The 18,268-nt window shown below is 48.4% G+C and overlaps 1 protein-coding gene across 1 annotated transcript in view; it reads right to left on the reverse strand.

Moving 5' to 3' along the window:
* SPTB (spectrin, beta, erythrocytic) overlaps positions 1-11,159 on the reverse strand; it is a 76,713-nt gene extending 65,554 nt beyond the window's left edge. Inside the window, exon 1 of the mRNA XM_011978309.1 lies at positions 10,948-11,159. Within this exon, the coding sequence (XP_011833699.1) occupies positions 10,948-11,095 (148 nt within the window). The 5' untranslated portion in view covers positions 11,096-11,159. The remainder of the gene's footprint in view (positions 1-10,947) is intronic.
* Positions 11,160-18,268: the final 7,109 nt, after the last annotated feature.

The following is an 18,268-nucleotide window of genomic DNA, read 5'->3' on the forward strand; positions in this document are numbered from 1 at the left end:
TAGAGACAGCGTTTCACCATGTTGGCCAGGCTGGTCTCAAACTCCTGACCTCAGGTGATCTGCCTGCCTTGGCCTCCCAAGGTGCTGGGATTACAGGCATGAGCCACCGCGCCCAGCCTAAAGAAAATACTAATATGTTTTTCCTTTCTTCCTTTTTCCAAGATAGCCTCATTCCTTTTGTGTGCTTTCCTGCCTTAGGGATTTTTCACCAGGCCAAAATCATAAGCATCTTTAACCACCTGAGCCCATAAGAGAAGTGAAAAGGAGAGAGCAAGGCCAATGGCAGAAGCACTGGCCCCTGGATGCAAAAGGGAAGTGAGGTCTGTAAGGAGCAAGGAACGCTCTGCCTCCCCGACCCCCACACAGCTCCTGTCTGAGGTTCCGCCCTCTGAATACTCTCTACGGGGGTTTAAAGCATAAATGTCTCCCCACAGGGTCACGGCTCAGTCTGTTTCTTGTGTTACTCCTTCGCCAGGCTTCCCGTGGGTCCTCCCTCCTCCCTTCTTGGTTAGCAGCACACCAGCCGCCAGCCCCACCCACTCCAGGACCTGCTTCACCCCCTGATGTCACGGGCATCTGGGAAGTTCACCATCAAAAGTCCCTAGTGGGGTTGTTTTAAAAATAGGAGCCGTCCTTAAACCAAACGGTAAAGTTGAAGTATCTTATCTTTGGAAGCTTCGTCTCCCATTTCTGGGTCCATCTATTTATTGCTTCAGTGGCTTTCTATTACATTTCTTGAGGGTTTTGTGCCTATCCCTCCTTTTTCTGTTAAAAAAAATTTGCTTTCAAGAATAGAAAATAGCAACCAAAATAATCAAAAACAAGGGATAATTTAATATTTTGGTATATTAATGAGGATACTATTAAGGTTGTTAAAGAAATTTCAATGACAGGAAAGGATATTGTAATGTATTTTGGGGGAAAATTAAGATTTTCAAACCTATGTCCTAATGCTGGATAACTTTTTTTTTCTTTTCTGTGTTTTCTAAAATATTTGCAATGGACATATATTGCTTTTATAATACGAAACGACAGATGCCATAAAGAAAAATAGGATATAAAGTTCATAAACCCTGAGGACTAATAGATGAAAAGTAAAAAAAGTTTCTATCTCGAGGAAGTCTGCATTTTCAGTCACTCACAGCCTTAAGCTACAGGTAAAACTAGTAGGTCAGAAAGACAAGTAGGAGCAAAGGCACCAAGGGAGGCTCATGGACCACGAGTCTTCTGAAAACAGTCATTTCATGCTGAGCCCTTTGCAGGTTCACAACTTGCGATTTCTCTCCTTCTCATGCCAAGAAGCCAAGAGCTTAGGGAACCAGAGTGAGCCATGCTTTGTTTTGCTGTTGTTGTTTTTGTTTGTTTGTTTGTTTGTTTTTTGAGATGGAGTCTCCCTCTGTCACCCAGGCCGGAGTGCAGTGGCACGATCTTGGTTCACTGCAACCTCCGTCTCCTGGGTTCAGGTGATTCTCCTGCTTCAGCCTCCCCAAGTAGCTGGGACTACAGGCACGCACCACCACACCCAGCTAAATTTTTTTTTTTTGTATTTTTAGTAGAGGCCAGGTTTCACCATGTTGGCCAGGCTGTTCTCAAACTCTTGACCTCAGGTGATCCGCCTGCCTTGGCCTTCCAAAGTGCCTGGATTATAGGCATGAGCCACCGTGCCCGGCCAAGTGAGCCATACTTTAACAGCCATGAACTTGTGGCAAACCTCAATGACACAGATGCCAATCCACAATAAAGCCTAGCATGGGGCAGACTCTCAGGGACACATCATAAATGATGATGACACAAATTCTACTGTTTCTGTTTAACCAGTTTGGAGAGGAATTTTCCTTTCAACCAACTTTCATCACACTGGTTTTGTGAACAGCTATTTCCCCAACCCTTAAGGATTTGCAACATAGCTAGGGGTGATTCTAAGATGGAAGTTTAGGATGCTTACTACATATCTTAAGATGCAAATGCAAGAATAAAGCCCATAAGACTGATTTTAAAGTGGTCAGAAGCTGGGTGCAGTAGTGCATGCCTATAGTCCCAGTTACTTGGGAGGCTGAGCTTGGGGTATAGTAATTCAAAGGGAGACAATATAGCCATTAAAATAATTTGCATGTTTGCTGACATGAAAAGATACTCATAGCATATTGCTACATGAAAGAGGGTCTAAGATTATACTATTATAGATAACAATATATACACAGACCTATACAGTCATATACAGTCATACATCTATAGAAATTAAAATGTCTATATGAGACATTAACAAAATCTCTACTTTTCTTTATCTGTTTTTCTCATATTTTCTATATTAAATATATATTCTTGTTAACAAAAATGTTAAAAAGATATCGAAGTAAGTATCTTATTGCTTTTTTATTTGTTTATTTATGTTTTTGAGGCAGAGTCTCCCTCTGTCGCTCCGGCTGGAGTGCAGTGGCGGGATCTCAGCTCACTGTAACCTCTGCCTCCTGGGTTCAAGCAAATCTTGTGCCTCAGCCTCCCGAGTAGCTGGGATCACAGGCATGTGCCACCACACCCACCTAATTTTTTGTATTTTTAGTAGAGAAAGGGTTTCACCATGTTGGCCAGGCTGGTCTGGAGCTCCTGGCCTCCCTGCTGGGCCTCTCAAAATGCTGGGATTACAGGCATGAGCCACTGTGTCCAGCTCTTATTGCATTTTACATAAAATATGATCTTTATATTATTGCAAAAGAAAACAAGTTATCGTAGACCAGTTTAAATCAAAAAGTTTTTTTATTTTTGAAGAAGGCTAGTTTTCATCTGGAGTTTAAAAATGATAATGGTTTTAGAATGGCAGGGAAGAAAAAGGAGGTCATATTCAAAGCCCCTCAGGTGGCAACGGGCAAGTGCCTATGTGTGTGTGTGCATGTGTGTACATGTATGCAGATTTTGGGAGTTGGGGTGAGAAGCAGTGAATTTATCCAGAGCAAGGCAGCTGCAGGACAGTCTAGGGAATGTGAACATTATAGTCCAGGTACATAACAGCCCGGAGGTTCCTAAGTAAAGCAGCACCTCCTGAAAGTGTGCTGGAGGACAAAGATTCTAACTGTCCTGTGTAAATGGGACTGGACAGGGGAGAGGCAGGAGGCAGGAGGCTCAAAAGGCTGGTGTTGGAAGGAAAAATGGGAAGGGGCATTTTCGGGGGGCCACAAAGGAGTACAAAAGGTAAGAATGAAGAACATTCAGTAGGGTCCGCGGGCTGCAGCCCAAGCAGCGCTGTGATGACTTTAAAGCCCTGGGATCCTAGTCCTGTCCTGGCCACTTCCTGGCATTGTGACCTTCCTCATCTCTAGGGAGATGACAACAGCTATACCCTGCCCACTTCACAGAGTGGGTGAAGAGTCATGGAGATGACCTGAACAAAAGCAGCTAGAACATGAAGCAGTTGCACAAATATCAGGCATGGTTGTCTTGCATGCAGGTGGTGGCTGCAGAGAGAGATTACACTCTCTGAGAACATGGGGCTGCAAAAGTCAAGACAGTCCAGGACTTGGCCTCAGCCTAGGTGATGCCTTTAGTGAACAGAGAGAGAGTTTCTGGAGAAGCACCGATTTGCTGAAAAGGATCAGTTCCCTTCCCCAGGCCAGGAACCAAAGCTACATGGTTCAGGGTAAAGAAACACATTGTCAATACCACTCCATAGGTGGCTTCTGCTCAAACTGTCAGAGCTAGAAGAGCATTGGGCATCATCTAGTTCAAGCCCCTGGTGTTACAGGTGAGGATAAAGAGGCCCCGAGGAGCAGAAGAGTGACTTGATCAAGGTCCCCTAACGATAGAGGCAGGAGGACAGAAGAGTGATATTGCCAGGTAGACCATTTTCTCCTCACCTATGGGTAACAAGCTAACTCAAACAGCATCTTCTCTTTACCGGACTTCTGCACAGCCTCCCCACAACCCGTTCTCCCTACAGAGGGTGATCCTTAGTAGTCAGAGCGAGCCCTAAAAACCCAAATCTAACCATGTCATTTTCCTGCTGAAAGTACTTTGATGGGCTGGCAGCAGCTCCTACCCTCCACCCTCTACTGAAGGCTCAGCTCCTGTCCTGCAGCCCACAGCTAATGCTCCCTCTCTTGGACCCTTCAACCTCACCACTGTTTTGCAAAGAACTCCCTCCTTAAACTCCACAGCCACCCCTTTTGAGTTTTCCTCTGCTTCCTGCCCAGGACCTTGGCAACGCTGGTGGCCTACCAGGCCTGTGAGGTGGCCCCTGCCTGCCCTCCTATCAATACCACCGACCCTGTGCTCTGACTCAAACATGCTTATCCCCTGAACTGAGCTGCAGTTTATGTTACAAACTTTACAGTTCCCAGCAAATCTTCATAGCATTTGTCATAATTTGCCGTGCATGTGTGTCTATGCATATAGACGCATGTGGGATTATTTGATCTACCTCTGTCTCACTAGACTGTAAAATGAGACTCTCCGGTTGATCTACTTTCCCGAGTCTGAAGGCCAAAGGGTTTGGAGGTAAAATGCTCGCAGAGACTCAGCTGCTACTAGCCTCCTTGTCACTCTCTCTCAGTGACATGTTATAAAGGGAAAATGGAAAATTGCTACAGATGCTCTGAAAACAACACCCTTGGCACCTCCTCAGCCAAGCAGCATGTGGGGGACACATGGGGCAGGGAGAATGGGTGCTGGCTGCTCCTGAGAGCCATAAACACAGTCAAGGCCTGGGGTCAGAGCTTGCCCTTGGGAACAAATCCCACAGAAATGTCCCAAAGATGGAGGAGGCTATTAACATGGTTCACTCAGACTACACTGCCGGAGGAGAGAACACAGTCTTATTATTAACCTCAGTGTATTAATATTTGATAAAGCATCTTCACAATGATAGATAGCAGTCACCCATAGAAGGGAAGCAGCCTTGGTTCTGTAAAGAGTTCTGAGAGAGGAAGTATAGCTTTTATCAAGAGTGGTAAGGGGACAATGGAAGGTTTTATGTCCTGCGCAGGGGAAACCGGCCCTGGGCCACACAGTGCAGGTGGCATGCTGACATCTCTTGCAGGTTTATCTGCACAGGTAACTGGCAGGTTTATCTACACTGTGTCCTGCCTGGGGGCAGGGAGACAATCTCACCATGGCTGACCTCCCAGAGAAAGCTGCGGATCCAATTTTTTCCCTCTGACATTAAAATGGTTGCTGACAATGATAGCTATTTCTGTGGCTAGTACATTTTCCCAATATGTAGTCTCTAAATAAAACTCCATTTTATGTTTTGAAATCTGAGAAGAAGAAAACATTACAAACCTCCCATTAATGACACTACCATCTTTGTTGGTTACAGGTATCCGGAGACAAATATGGGGGGACCATGGACAACTGGCACCTTGCTCTCCAGCAGCTGCACCTGAATCTGTCAACTTAACAGAGAAGCTACTGATACCCATCCAGGGTGGTGAGGCCCTGCTCCCTGAGAAATCACTCGCCCTCTGGACACAAAGCCCTCCTAGGCAACCGGGGCACCTGAGATCAGCATCCTCCTGTACACAAGGGGAAAGGGGTCTGAGAGAGAGGCCAAACATGTCCGGAACACTCTCAGGCCCTTTCAGCAGCCGTCAGGAAAAGGCCTCTACCACCCTCCCCGGGGAGTTCCTGGCAGCCAAGGAGGTGGGCGGGGAGCAGGAGCATCTGAGGAATGTCCGCAACCACAGAACTTAACCTCGGGGCCTGCACGCAGTGGGTCCAGAAGACAGTTAAGGTTCAGAGTGGCAGCAACTATGTGCTTCAGAGTGCAGGGACACAGGCTGTAGTGCACCTGCTGTCCTGTAGCAGTCTCAGAATTGTCCTCAACCAACCTCACCCCTCAGCCTCATCTCTCTTCCGGGAAGAAGGCTACAAAGAGACAATGCAGGAAGGAAGGTCATCTCTAGCTTGCCGCATCACTTGGATTTGAATGTAAAGGCAAAACCTGAATGGGTAACACAGATCTCTATACACCTGGTTTTAAAATGAGAGGCCCTGTGTAGTCTATCCTTTGGTGATTGCTCCATGGGCCAAAGAACAGGAGGAAGACTGAGAAAGAACATGAAGGCTGTGTCTCCCACAGGCTCTTTGCAGGAGGCTCTGGACTGCTCCCTGCACTGCAAGATGCCTCCGAGATGCCTCTGTGAGCCGAGAAGCTGTAAATCACGCAGCAGGCGGCACATAGGATGCCGGAGGCCAAGCTGTGTGCATGGGTAAGGCAGGGGAGTGGAAGGAGGGAGGGGAGGGAAGAGAGAAAAGGGGAGTGAGGCTCATGCACAGGGCTTCTCTTTTGGGGCATCTTTCCATGGGGTTCCTCCGCTCCCTGCTCTCCCAGCTGGGCCACATCTACCCTGAGGCAGTGTCCTCACTGGAGTCACTGGAGTCTGTACCCAGGTGCCGGGGAGGGGAGGAGTGTGCAGGCAGGCAGGCAGATGCCTCCTCTGGGGCGAGGAGAGGGAGACAGAGGGCGGGCATTCTGACTGGTAAGTTCCCTGCAGCCTGCAGTGCTTCATTCTTCATCCAGACAGCCACGAATGCTCATCTGGCAGCTCCCAGTATGAAAAGGGAAAGGAGAAGAAATGGGGCTGTGTGACAATTAGGGGGACTCTAGGAGATAGGGGGAGCCTTTCTATTGAAACGTGAAGGCTAGAACCTTTTGGAAGGATAGGAACTTGGGCTTTTCAGTTGCTGCTCTTCCTGTAATCCCTCAAAACAGGTCTAGAAAGTAGGAAGGTGCCAGAGGCAGTCATTGAAAGAGAGAAGCATGGTCTCCAGCCCAGGAAGAAGCCTCGGGGCTATCTGCTACTTAACCTCATGACAGGCGGCCAGTTTAGAGACTGACGTTAAAAAGCTAAAATCTGCTCAGGGAGCTACAGAGCAAATATTCCTGCTGGGATCCCAGCCCTCCCCTTGGCATTGCCAAGGTCAAATCCACCCCCTTACAGGAGCCTTCTGCAACATTTTCCTACCCATCTTCCTTTTCATTTTATTAGGCCGACTCCCAGTTTCATACAGAAAGTCATTCATTGTGGAGAGAGGTCAGGTTTTTATGTACGAGGACAGATTAGCCAGATGGCTTGTTTCTTTAGGTCCAGGAAGGAAGACCTGGGAGTGGTATGAAAGGCAGAATAGGGAGTATTTCCTTTGGAGTTGAGAGGAATTTTACTTAAGAGGCAGAAAAGAGCACATCCAGTCACCCAAATTCAGGTCTTCCAACCATAGGTCATTAAATGGAGATGGACCTAGAGAAACTGTCTCATCTGGAAAAGCATTTGACGAGACCATCATCCTTAGGTTTCTTGGGCCTTCCACGTCACCCAGTCAGATGGCAGAGACACAGCCAGGGTCATGGACTGGATAGTCTTATGGAGAGAGAGAGACCTGCACGGCATGGGGCTTCATCTCATGGGCATCAGGTCTGGGGGAAGGGGAAAGAGCCCAGAGCTCCAAGCACAAACATTAGCCTGATTTCCTTGGTCCCTGGCTTTTTCTTCCAACTCAGACTTCTGAGGCAAAGGAGGGTGGGGGTTAAGAAGGAAGAAACAGGTCCCGGAACAGGCCAATGTACAACAGGCAAGGAAAAAGACCAAGCTCATGATCTTGAATGTCTGAAGTTGGGAAAAGAGAAAGGACAGAAAACACCTATGGGGAATTTTCTTAGTACTAACATTATCTAACATTCACCTAGCATTTTATTATTAATAAAAACTTTCATAAACTTTATCTTATTTGCTCTTCACAACAACCTTGAGAAAATACTATCATCCCTATTTGATAAAAATGGAAAAGGAGTCAGTGATCCTCCACTGCGGTGGCATTAAAGGCGGAATCAAGACTTGAATCTGGATCTTGTGACATGTTCCTCCTCACCGCAGGACCTTACATTTCTGAAGAGATGCCAGGCCAATTTCCCCTACTTTACCACATATACCTATGAAGCAGGTCACTGCTATCTTCTGAGCAACTCAGGGCTGAATCCCCTCCTTGCCTTAATATTCCTGTGAGTGGGAGAGTGGCTGAGAGCTCCTGCTCCCTAATGTTTCTTTTGAAAGACTGACCCCTGCCTAGGCTGTTAAGGTGGCCCCAGTGACAGTACTAAAGGGAAAAAAAGTCAAGACTTTGAGACTAGGAAGGCTGACATGCTCCCTTTCTCCATTTTGCCTACCCAGCAGAATGGGCACATCTGCCACTCTATTTAGACCTTTCCAAAGCTTTAGCTCAAGCCCAGATCACCTAGAGTGGACTCTCAGGAGAATGAAGCCAGTAACCACTTAGGTTGTTTGTTTTTTGAAAATCTTGAAAGGACCTCAAACTTGCATGTTTACTTGTTGGCCAGATGTTCTGAATCGTTAAGGCCCAGGCATACAATTCTACGCTCTGTGGCTTTTCCTCTCCCTGGGGGGCATTCAGATTCTCTGGTAAGTCAGATGCATGCTCCTGGTGAGGCGTAGGCTCAACTAGGCACAGCCAATGTCAGCAAAGGCTCTTTCCTGATCAACCTAGGACTGACCACTAAGCACAGAGTCTTGCTCTGTCACCAGGCTGGAGTGCAGTGGCATGATCTTGGCTCACTGAACCTCCTCAGGTTCAAGCGATCCTCCTGCCTCAGCTTCTTGAGTAGCTGGGATTACAGGCATGCACCACCATGCCCAGTTATTATTTATTTATTTATTTATTTATTGTAATTTAGTAGAGATGGAGTTTCACCATGTTGGCCAGGCTGGTCTTGAGCTTCTGGTCTCAAGCCATACACTTACCTTAGCATCCCAAAGTGCTGGGATTATAGGCATGAGCTACCACGCCCAACGCCCGGCTTTGTGCTTGGCTCTTTAACGTATCTCCACCAACTTCCCAAGCAGCTCATCAGACCTGGCGACAACACACACAGGCCAACCGGAGAAACCCGGGGCCCTTCTGCCTGCCAGAATCACACGCACCCTTCAGTTCCCAGCTCAAAGGCTGCCTCCTCCATGAACTGTTCCCTGATTCTCCCTGCATCTCTTCCTTGGCTCTCTCATTGCTGTTTAATTTATGTGCTCTTCCTACAGTTCTTCTCTAATTCCTCTCATGCTAATTAATTGTGAACATAGTTCATTTTTCCCTAATAGATTGTGAACTCCTGAGAGACAGACACTATATTGAATTCATCTGTGGTTCCCCTCTCCCCTTTCACGTTTGGCCAGGGGTTTAGCTTTAAACATAGTAAGAGTACAACAAGTAACTATTAAAATAGAATTTACTTTGGTTTCTTAAAAAAGATGAAAGGATCCCTGCACAAAGTCCAGTCCCCACTTTTACCTTGCTTTGGCAAATTTTACGGAATATGGTACCCTCTCCCTCCACCTGGATCACCAGGGTCATTGCAGCTAGATCCAGCCAGCACAGAGATATAAGAAGGTAAAACCAGACTGACAAAGCCAATGGTTCCAAGTCTGGTTGGCTTCAATTAATGTATACAAAAGCAATGGATCACTGCTATGGTCTGTCCCCAAGGGAAACCAAGGGAGAATTTTGTGGGGTCAAAGAGGGTGAGAAGGAAATGAAGGAAGAAGAAAGAGAGTTTCCTATAAAGAGCAAGGACACCAGTGGTGATGAGTGAGACCCAAGTGGATTCCTTGTCATGATAAGGGAGATGAGACACTGCAGCATTCCTTTCCCAGAATGAGAAGCCCAGACACTCCAAGGTGTGAGGTCATTATGGTCCCAGAGGGTCCAGGGCCTGCTCAGGCTTCAAGATCAGCCGGGGACTGTGGTATCTGGGAGCTGAGTGCAGGGAAGGAGGATGGAAGAGGATTACTGCAACCTTCAATTTGGGCCATAAGGTATGGGGGCAGTGGGAGAATCACTCCAGACAGTGTTTATGGGGAAGGTTGTGGTCTTCTTAGAAGGTGGAAGACAGGAACAGTCAATGAGAGGGAAACAGGTCCAATGTGGGCTGCTGACTGGCGGATCAGGGGAAGGAACCCAGCCCCCACACATACACACACAACACCATGCAACTCCGCCTTTCTTACTGGCTGAGGACTTAAGGTTGGAATATAGTTATCCTGGGTCAAGTTCAGAGAGGCAATACGCACAGGAGTTGGGGGAAAAAAAATCCCAAGAATCAGATATCAGCCAACAGGGAGAGGAGAAGTCATTTCTATTAGAGATTTAAGATATTCTCCACCCCCATCTTCTCTCTCTCTCTCTCTCTCTCTCACACACACACACACACACACACACCCCCCCTCGAGAGAGAGAGAGAGAGGGTGGGGCTGGAGAATATCTTAAATCTCTAGTAGGAATGGCTTCTCCTCCCCCTACCGGCTGAGGTCCGATTCTTGGGATTCACACACACACACACAAACACACACACACACACACACACACACACACACACACAGAGAGAGAGAGACAGAGAGAGAGAGAGAAAGATCTATTATGAACCTGCTAAGCAAAAATCTAATTCCAGCTTAAGGATGAAAGGTTTCATCAAGAAAATCCTTCCTGAGGCAGTGGCAAGGATGTTATCTGCTCTCGATTTCCTATCCAATCACTCCTTTTGGGACCACAGAGAGGACGACAATTCCTCTCTCCAGGCCTAGGCAGGAAATCGGGGTTATCCAGGAGGCCCTGTGTACCTGCGCCTGGCTGTCCAGCCCTCAGACACTGCTTTGCCCAGACTCTTGTACTTCTCACTTTGGCCGCAGGTCACTCAGGACAGATGCAGAGGGCAGGCCCCACCTGGTCCCAGCTTCAGCACCTCCTCGCTTCTCAGAGGCCCTTGGGGGCAGAGGCTGCCAGAGCGTGTGCTCCCTCCCAAGGGGACCCCCACCTCCCTGAGCCCGGCAAACATGTCTCCGTCACTGCCATGCCAGGGCTCACCCAACACACACGGAGGATCCACACTAACTGGGGAGGGCTGTGAACCTTGTGATTGGGAGAATGCCCTCCAACCCCTGTGGCCCCAAACAGTACCTGCCAAGGCCTTGATCCGGGACCTCTCAAAGAGCCTGGCTGAGCTGTTGTCATTGTCCAGCTCGTCGTCTGGGGCATCCCAGCGGGCATTGATCCGGCTGTAAGGTGGCTGGTTGCCCACATTTTCAAACTCTGCGGCCGATGTCATGTCAGCAGGCTCTTAGCAGCTCGGCCTGCCTCAGTCTTCATGGAAGGATCCCTGGGGGACGGCAACACAGTCAGAGGGTTAGCTCTCTACCCGCTCGGACTTTTTCTCAGGGGAAACTTATTCGGAGCATCCAATGTGAGTAGATTCTGGCGGGAGCAGCACGCCGTGTCATCTGCCTGGGCATGCTTCCTACCCGGGTCTCTGGGTCGTTTGTTATAAAATATTGCAGCAGCAGCAGCAGCAGCAACAGTACCGGTGGCGGTGGCGGGGATGGAGAGCTGCATGTAGCAAGGGTCAGGACGGCCAGCAGGTGGAGACGTCAGTCGCAGCCGGCGGCTTCCTCCAGACCCGCCGCCCCGCCGCAGGGAGCACCCCGGGAGAGGGGAAGCTCTCCCGGGAGCCCAGGAGCCAGAGACTGCGGGGCACGAGCTGGGGAAAGCAACCTTCGCCCTGCGGACTGGGCCAGGACCTAACCTGGTGAGGGAGATGGGGACAGGCCAGGGGAAGGGAGAAGCTGGAAGTAGGCTGAGTCTGACGCAAATGGGAACCATGGGGAGAGATGGATGAGAGAGTTAAGCCACCACTGATGCCACCAGCCCAGGGCAGCTGCACTGGGGGGACTTCGCTCCTCCTGGAGGCTTTTCGAGAGCCCTCTGAGTTCCTTCCCAGCAGCTGGTATTCAGAAAGTGACCTTGCATTTTAAGGCTTCTTTGGAGCATGACCAGGTGCTCAGATGAGGTCTCCTGTTGAATCCCAGGACAGATTGAGCAACCCAGAGGAGCCTGCTGTCCCATCAAGCGCATGGCAGTCAGGGCATCCCACGGACAATAGAACCGTGCATTGCGAGTCCATGCGATGAACCAGCACATCAGGAGCACTGGGTCTTCCCTCACCTGTCATCAATCATTCCTACTCACTCATTCATTCATTCACAATTAATTCAAATATGTACCAGGCTCCAACAAGGTGGCAGGCACTGTACTAGGCAGGGGCAAGCAAGACAGGAAAGGTCATGTCCCCATAGAGCTTGGACTCTGGTGGCAGAGACACACAATTAAGCAAGCAACTACCAGAAGGTGTGATGTATATCATGGCTGGCTTAGGTAGGGACTCGGCGGGGACTGGTGCCAGGGAGGGGAAGTTGAAGTTTATTCCTAAAGGAGGCTTGGAGGTACCCATGAAGGGACAGATGGGAAAGGACAAGAGTCCAAGCAAAGGGAATAAAGAGCAGGTGTAAAGTCCTGAAGGTAAGAAAGAACACAGCGGCCGGGCGCAGTGGCTCACGCCTGTAATCCCAGCACTTTGGGAGGCCGAGATGGGAGGATCACAAGGTCAGGAGATGGAGACCATCCTGGCTAACACGGTGAAACCCAGTCTCTACTAAAAATACAAAAAATTAGCCGGGTGCGGTGGCGGGCGCCTGTAGTCCCAGCTACACGGGAGGCTGAGGCAGGAGAATGGCGTGAACCCGGGAGGCGGAGCTTGCAGTGAGCCAAGATTGTGCCACTGCACTCCAGCCTGGGCGACAGAGCGAGACTCCGTCTCAAAAAAAAAAAAAAAAGAAAGAACACAGCAAGCTTTGGGAACCTTAAGAAGTAATGGGAAGGCAGGGCTGGGATCGGGGAGAAAAGTGACGAGAGGGCCAGCGGGGCCAGGCTCGGTCTTCGATGCCCTGGGCCCTAGGAAAACTACTAGCTTTCTTCATCTGTACCTGCCATTCGCTCCTCTTTCTGGGAATCTTAAGGGACTCCAAGATGAAGTCTGTAAGAGAGCAGAGGACCCAGAGCCTTCACATCCAAGAGAGCAAAGCGGGAGGTGGGGAGGCTGTGAGGCAGACCCGTGATGGGGGTTGACAGCCAGTGAGCTGTAAGGGAGACCACTCCCTCTGTGGGTGTGTGCATCCACAGCACACACACTAGCTCACATCCGACACGCTGACACACACCAGCACACACATGCGCACCCGCCAGTCACACGCTTTCGGAGGCACTGAAGCACATTCACCAGCCCAAGCGTGAGACGGCAGCAAGGCTACAGCCTTATTTTTCACGTACAGACTCACTTGAGACTGCATTTTCCCCAACCTGATGAATCCATCCCACCACATCCTTTTGAGGTAAGACAGGAGCCAGGATTACCCACCCTAATTGCCTTGGGAGAAAAACCAAGGTCTGCTGCAGGAGGAGGCCTCCCCAGGGTCTTCCGGGGAATGACTGTGGCTGGGACCAAAGACCAAACTGGAGTGCAGTTTATCCCCCTCGACCAAACAGGTTTCGGGAGGGCAGGTGGGGAAAGGACACAGTGCATGGGGACAGAGGGCATTTCCCAGCCAGGACTTGACAAAAGTGTTTACCACTCAAGAGAAGGGAAGGTGCAAGGTGGGAAAACCAGTCATCCCCCCTAAACACAGGATACCCCATGATGCCAGGCCTGTGCCCAAGGCCATCCTTGTCCCTTTGAACAGCCTGTCCTCTTCTGCAGATGGACTTGCTGCTTCCAGGACTGAGATTTCGCACCCAACTGGCTGGGCAATGCTAGCTGGGAAAGATAGCCCCCGCTCCCGGCCCCATGCCTTTCCCTACTTCCCTTAAGAAACTACTACTGACTTGGTCTCTGAGCCAGAGAGGGACTGACAGGCTGACCACCTCCTGCAGGGCCAGAAGCCTGTCCAGCAGCCCCTGAGAAGGGCTGAGCTGCCAGAGGCAAGAAGTGAAGTGAGATCAGACCCTGAGTGCAGGAAGTAACCGGACTCTGGCTCTCCTATTCGTCCTAGGCTATTTTTAAGAGTGGCCGAGAGAGGCCCGGGCCGTGGGGCTGGAGAGTGAGATTACCTTTGCTGTGGCTCCATAAATAAGTCTGCCCCAGAAAGATGAGCCTGAGCAGGCCGACCAGCAGTCCCGGCATTCAAGACAAGATTGATGGCCCTGGGTGCAGAAGAGCGACGGCTCGACAGTAATTCATCCTGCTTAAAAATGCCATCCCTCCTGCGGCCACGGCTCAGAGAAGGCAGCAGCCGGGCAGCAGCTCTGCCAGGAATGGGAAGAGATGTATATGTGTGTCTAAATACACAGCTGGAGTTTTTTGTTTTTGTTTTTGTTTTGGAAAGAGTCAGGTCCCTGAAAACAAACACTAAGGAAAGATGGTTCAGAAACGAAAGTGAGGCCCCTTTCCTTGTGTCCCTCTTCCCCTGCCATGCCCACCCCAGGCCCTGCCCAGATGGCATTCCATCAGAGTCAAGGGGGTCATGGGATGGGCCAGTACACGCACGTGGGGAAGCTCTCAGAGAATCAGGTGTGAGAAGCAGGAAGGAAATAAATAAGAGAACAGCAAAGCTACAGATAGTTAACAAAAAGCAAACATGAAGATATGCCTGTCCAACACCAGATTTAACCCATTCTCAGTGTCACCATGTCTCTTTCTGTACTGTTACAACGGCCCTTCAAAGGCCTGGCTATAAAGAGATGACCATGACCGAAAAAAACAGCATATGTTGGGGCTCATGGTGGGGACACTTAATCAAATGGGGAGTCATGGAAATGACATTTAAATTGCTACCTGGGAGGAACTTGGAGATGAGATGATCTGGTCTCATTTTCAAGGATATAAGTCATCTGCACATCTAGAGTGGCCTTCCATGAGTCACGGAGGACCACAAATACATGGCTAAAATTAGACCTTAAATTGCAATTCAGGCCCATCAGTAAACCCAGGAAAAAAGGCATAAGTACTTCCTTGTCCATTCATTCCCCGACTCACCCACAAGTCCCCCCCAAAATTCCTTCTCTGAACCCACCTGACCCTTGTCAAAGTATAGGTGGGTCTTCTCTGGTCTCTGTGATTCTGTGCCCAGAGAGGTCCACCTGCCCCATCCATCCATCCACCTGCCCATCTAGCAGCTCTAAATGCACAGTCCAGAGTCATCCTTACCTGCCTTCTGCCACCCTCTGACCCCAGGCTATATTTTGAGTAGGATGGGACCCGAGAAGTCTTGCCCACAGCTCAGCACTGAAAAGTTCATGGGATCACACAGAGGACTCAGCTCACAGAAGGAACGTATACTTATTAATGCATTTCACAATACCACTGATGCAACCCACAGCTCCAACCTTCACATCCGCCTCTGAGGTCGGATGCTAGGCTCGGAGCCTCAACCTTACATGCTATGTCCAGTTACTCCCTGGGTTGGTTAAAAACTGAGAAAGTGGTGGTAGCAGCTCCTCTCCCAGCCTGCAGGGTGCCGATGGAGCCCAAGCTAAAACCCATGTCAGCCCTCGCCGGAGCCCCAAGCAGAAGAGGCAGCTCTTCTCTTTTCTCCATCCTCTAGTCCCATAACAAAGTAAACAGCATCCTCTCCTCTTCCCTGGGTCATACAAAAGTGAGAAGCAACAAAGCACAAAGATCTACTTCCAAAGTGGGAAACCAGGGGAATACAAGGCAAAGCAGGGCTGAGGAGCAGGCTGTTGCAATAGCAAGGACACTGTCTTGCTTAAACAGTGTTGCTCCTTCCACTCTGTTGTTATTTTCTCTCTAGCTGTAAGGTTTGACCCCCTCACCTGTTTTCTAGTTTGTCCTGCCCCCTTATGCTACCTCAAACCTGCTTTTAACATAATTTGGTATTGTAGCAACCCGGTCAGGAGATTAAATCCTGAAGCTTCTCTGGTAATTTTTCTGTCAATCCATCACCAAAAAAGGAACATCCTTCCTCTCCCTCTAATCATAATCACATTGCATATTCACAGGCACCTTAAAGAATAGTTAAATACACAAAAACACACGTGCACACACTCACTAGAATGAGAAGCAATAAAACGTGCAGTGCAGAGTACTTACTCTAAATCCATCTGCAGCCCTTACCTCCTCCCTACTCTCAAGCTCTAGTCTGGCACCTCCATCTGCCTATCAGACATCTCCACCTAGAAATTACAGCTCAGTCTCAATATGGCTAAGACTGAGCATGGGGCTACCAGGACAGCAGAACCAGGGAGTTTCAGTATTATGGGGTAATGGTGTGGCCCAGATAAGCATGCCACCTATGGGTGACCTTTCCAGTCAATGGACACCACCAGCAGTTCCTGGACAAGCCACTTTCCCTCCCCAGAGCACATTCTGCTTTTTCACACTGCAGTTCCCAACCCAACCAAGCCTGGCTATTAGTGCATCACTGATGGACTGTGGTTTGGGGTGCTTAAAGTCCCAAGATTACTACCCATGGTTGCTACTCAGGAATCTCCATGCATCTGCAATGTCCTGGTCATTCTGGTCCACTGCTGTTTGGTGAGGCCTTTACTAGACACTTCTACTCCAGTTTCTGTCACCCAGCAGGGGCTTTACATGCCGCAACTTGTCCACCCTCATCATGGAAAAATCTCCTACCAAGAACTGGCTCCAGTTATGCTGCAGCTGCTGGAATAGGGGTGGGGGTGGATAGGATCATAGCTCCAATGGTTCTTATAAGATTTGGTTGAGGAACAGGTGCTGCTCAGCTCTGATGTAGGGACTGGCCCATCAGCCTTCTATCGTAACAACAGTATCTATCAGCACTTCACATCCTGCACAGAGGCAAATTTCCACTGGGAACCATTAAAGGAGAGGGGAGAGATGATACTCTTATATACATATTAGGTTGGTACAAACGTAATTGTGGGTTTTGCCATTACTTTCAATGGTAAAAATCACAATTACTTTTGCACCAACCTAATAGTTTTCAAACATTATCCTCTATGGGGATTCTTGGGCTCAATATCTACACTTACAGAAACTTGTGACCCAGTCCTACCTCCTCTTATCTCTCCCAACTCACTTCTTTCAAGATAGCCACTGCCCTCCTCTCCCAGAATAAGTAACATTTTATGGCAGTTGAGTTGAAAAGTTGGATGCCCAATTTCTCTTCTGCCATGAGGACTTTTGCAGAATATCTACAGTAACTTTTCTCTTCTCTGATGAAAACTGCAGGAGGTAGTGAGGTCTCAACATTGGAAATAGTCAAGAATAGATTGGAATAATTTATTTGGCATCATCATTGAAATGATATTTATAATGTAATAACTGATTCGGAAAAGATTTTAAAAACCCATCAGATAATGGGTTGATGGGTGAACTTTCCAATGGAGGGATCAAGTTTTCAACACCCAAACTCACTGATGAATCTTAGTATCACCAAGAACAGGACAATCAGACACGTGTTCCTCCTGACATGCCGCAACGTGAAGGACATCATGACCTATGATGTTCTTGCCAAAAAAGTTGAACCTGAATTTATTAATAATTAAGCTTTAGAGCTAACTTCCCATTTATAGGAATTATAGGAAATCAAGATAAATAACCACATGAGGAAGCAAAGAAACAAACCCAGAATGTAAGGCATTCTGCAGACAACTGACTCAGCTTCTTCAACAAGTCAGAGGCATTAAAACAGACAAAAAAGAGGCAGGGAGTGAGGACTGCTATAGATCAAGAGACTCAGGAGATATTATAATCAAATATAATGCACCTTGTTTGGATCTTGAATTTTAAAAAAACACATTTACGAGGCAATCAGGGATATCTGAATTACAGATTCAATATTGATTGGTACCTAGGAATTAAGTCAGTTTTGTTAGATGTGATCATGGCATTATGGTTATGTAAGAAAATGAGGTTTTTTTTGCAATGCTCAAAAATGTAGTGGGGGACATGACATGATGTCTGGGATTTGCTTAAATGTGCTTCAGCAAAATAAGAAGCAGATGAAACAAGTGGGAAATCACTTGTTGGTTATTGGCTTGGAGTGATCTACTTATGGGGGGTCATGATTCTATCCTCTCTACTTTTTATGCTTGAAATTTTGTATAATAAAAACTTTGATAAAATTGGCAGTTAATAATAAACTAAATTTGTAAAATACAGTCACATGCCCTAGGCACAACTGGAACCTAGAATAAAAGTCAACCTTTTCCCATGGTCCTAAGGTCCTTCCCATCTTCTCCAAGCTCATCTCCCCACACCCCCTACAGGTAACCTGCCAGCCTTCTTTCAGTTCTTCAAACTTGAAATGTCCTCCCCAGCTCAGGGCTCTTGTGCATGCTGTGCCCACTGCCCCAGACACTTCCTGGAGCATCTCTGCATGTCTGGCTCCTTCTCATTCCTCAGGTCTCTTCTCAGACATGGCTTTCTTGTGGAAGTCCTCCCTGCTCA

The sequence above is a fragment of the Mandrillus leucophaeus genome, unplaced genomic scaffold (assembly GCF_000951045.1).
Source record: "Mandrillus leucophaeus isolate KB7577 unplaced genomic scaffold, Mleu.le_1.0 Scaffold192, whole genome shotgun sequence".
In the NCBI taxonomy this organism is placed as follows: Eukaryota; Metazoa; Chordata; class Mammalia; order Primates; family Cercopithecidae; genus Mandrillus; species Mandrillus leucophaeus.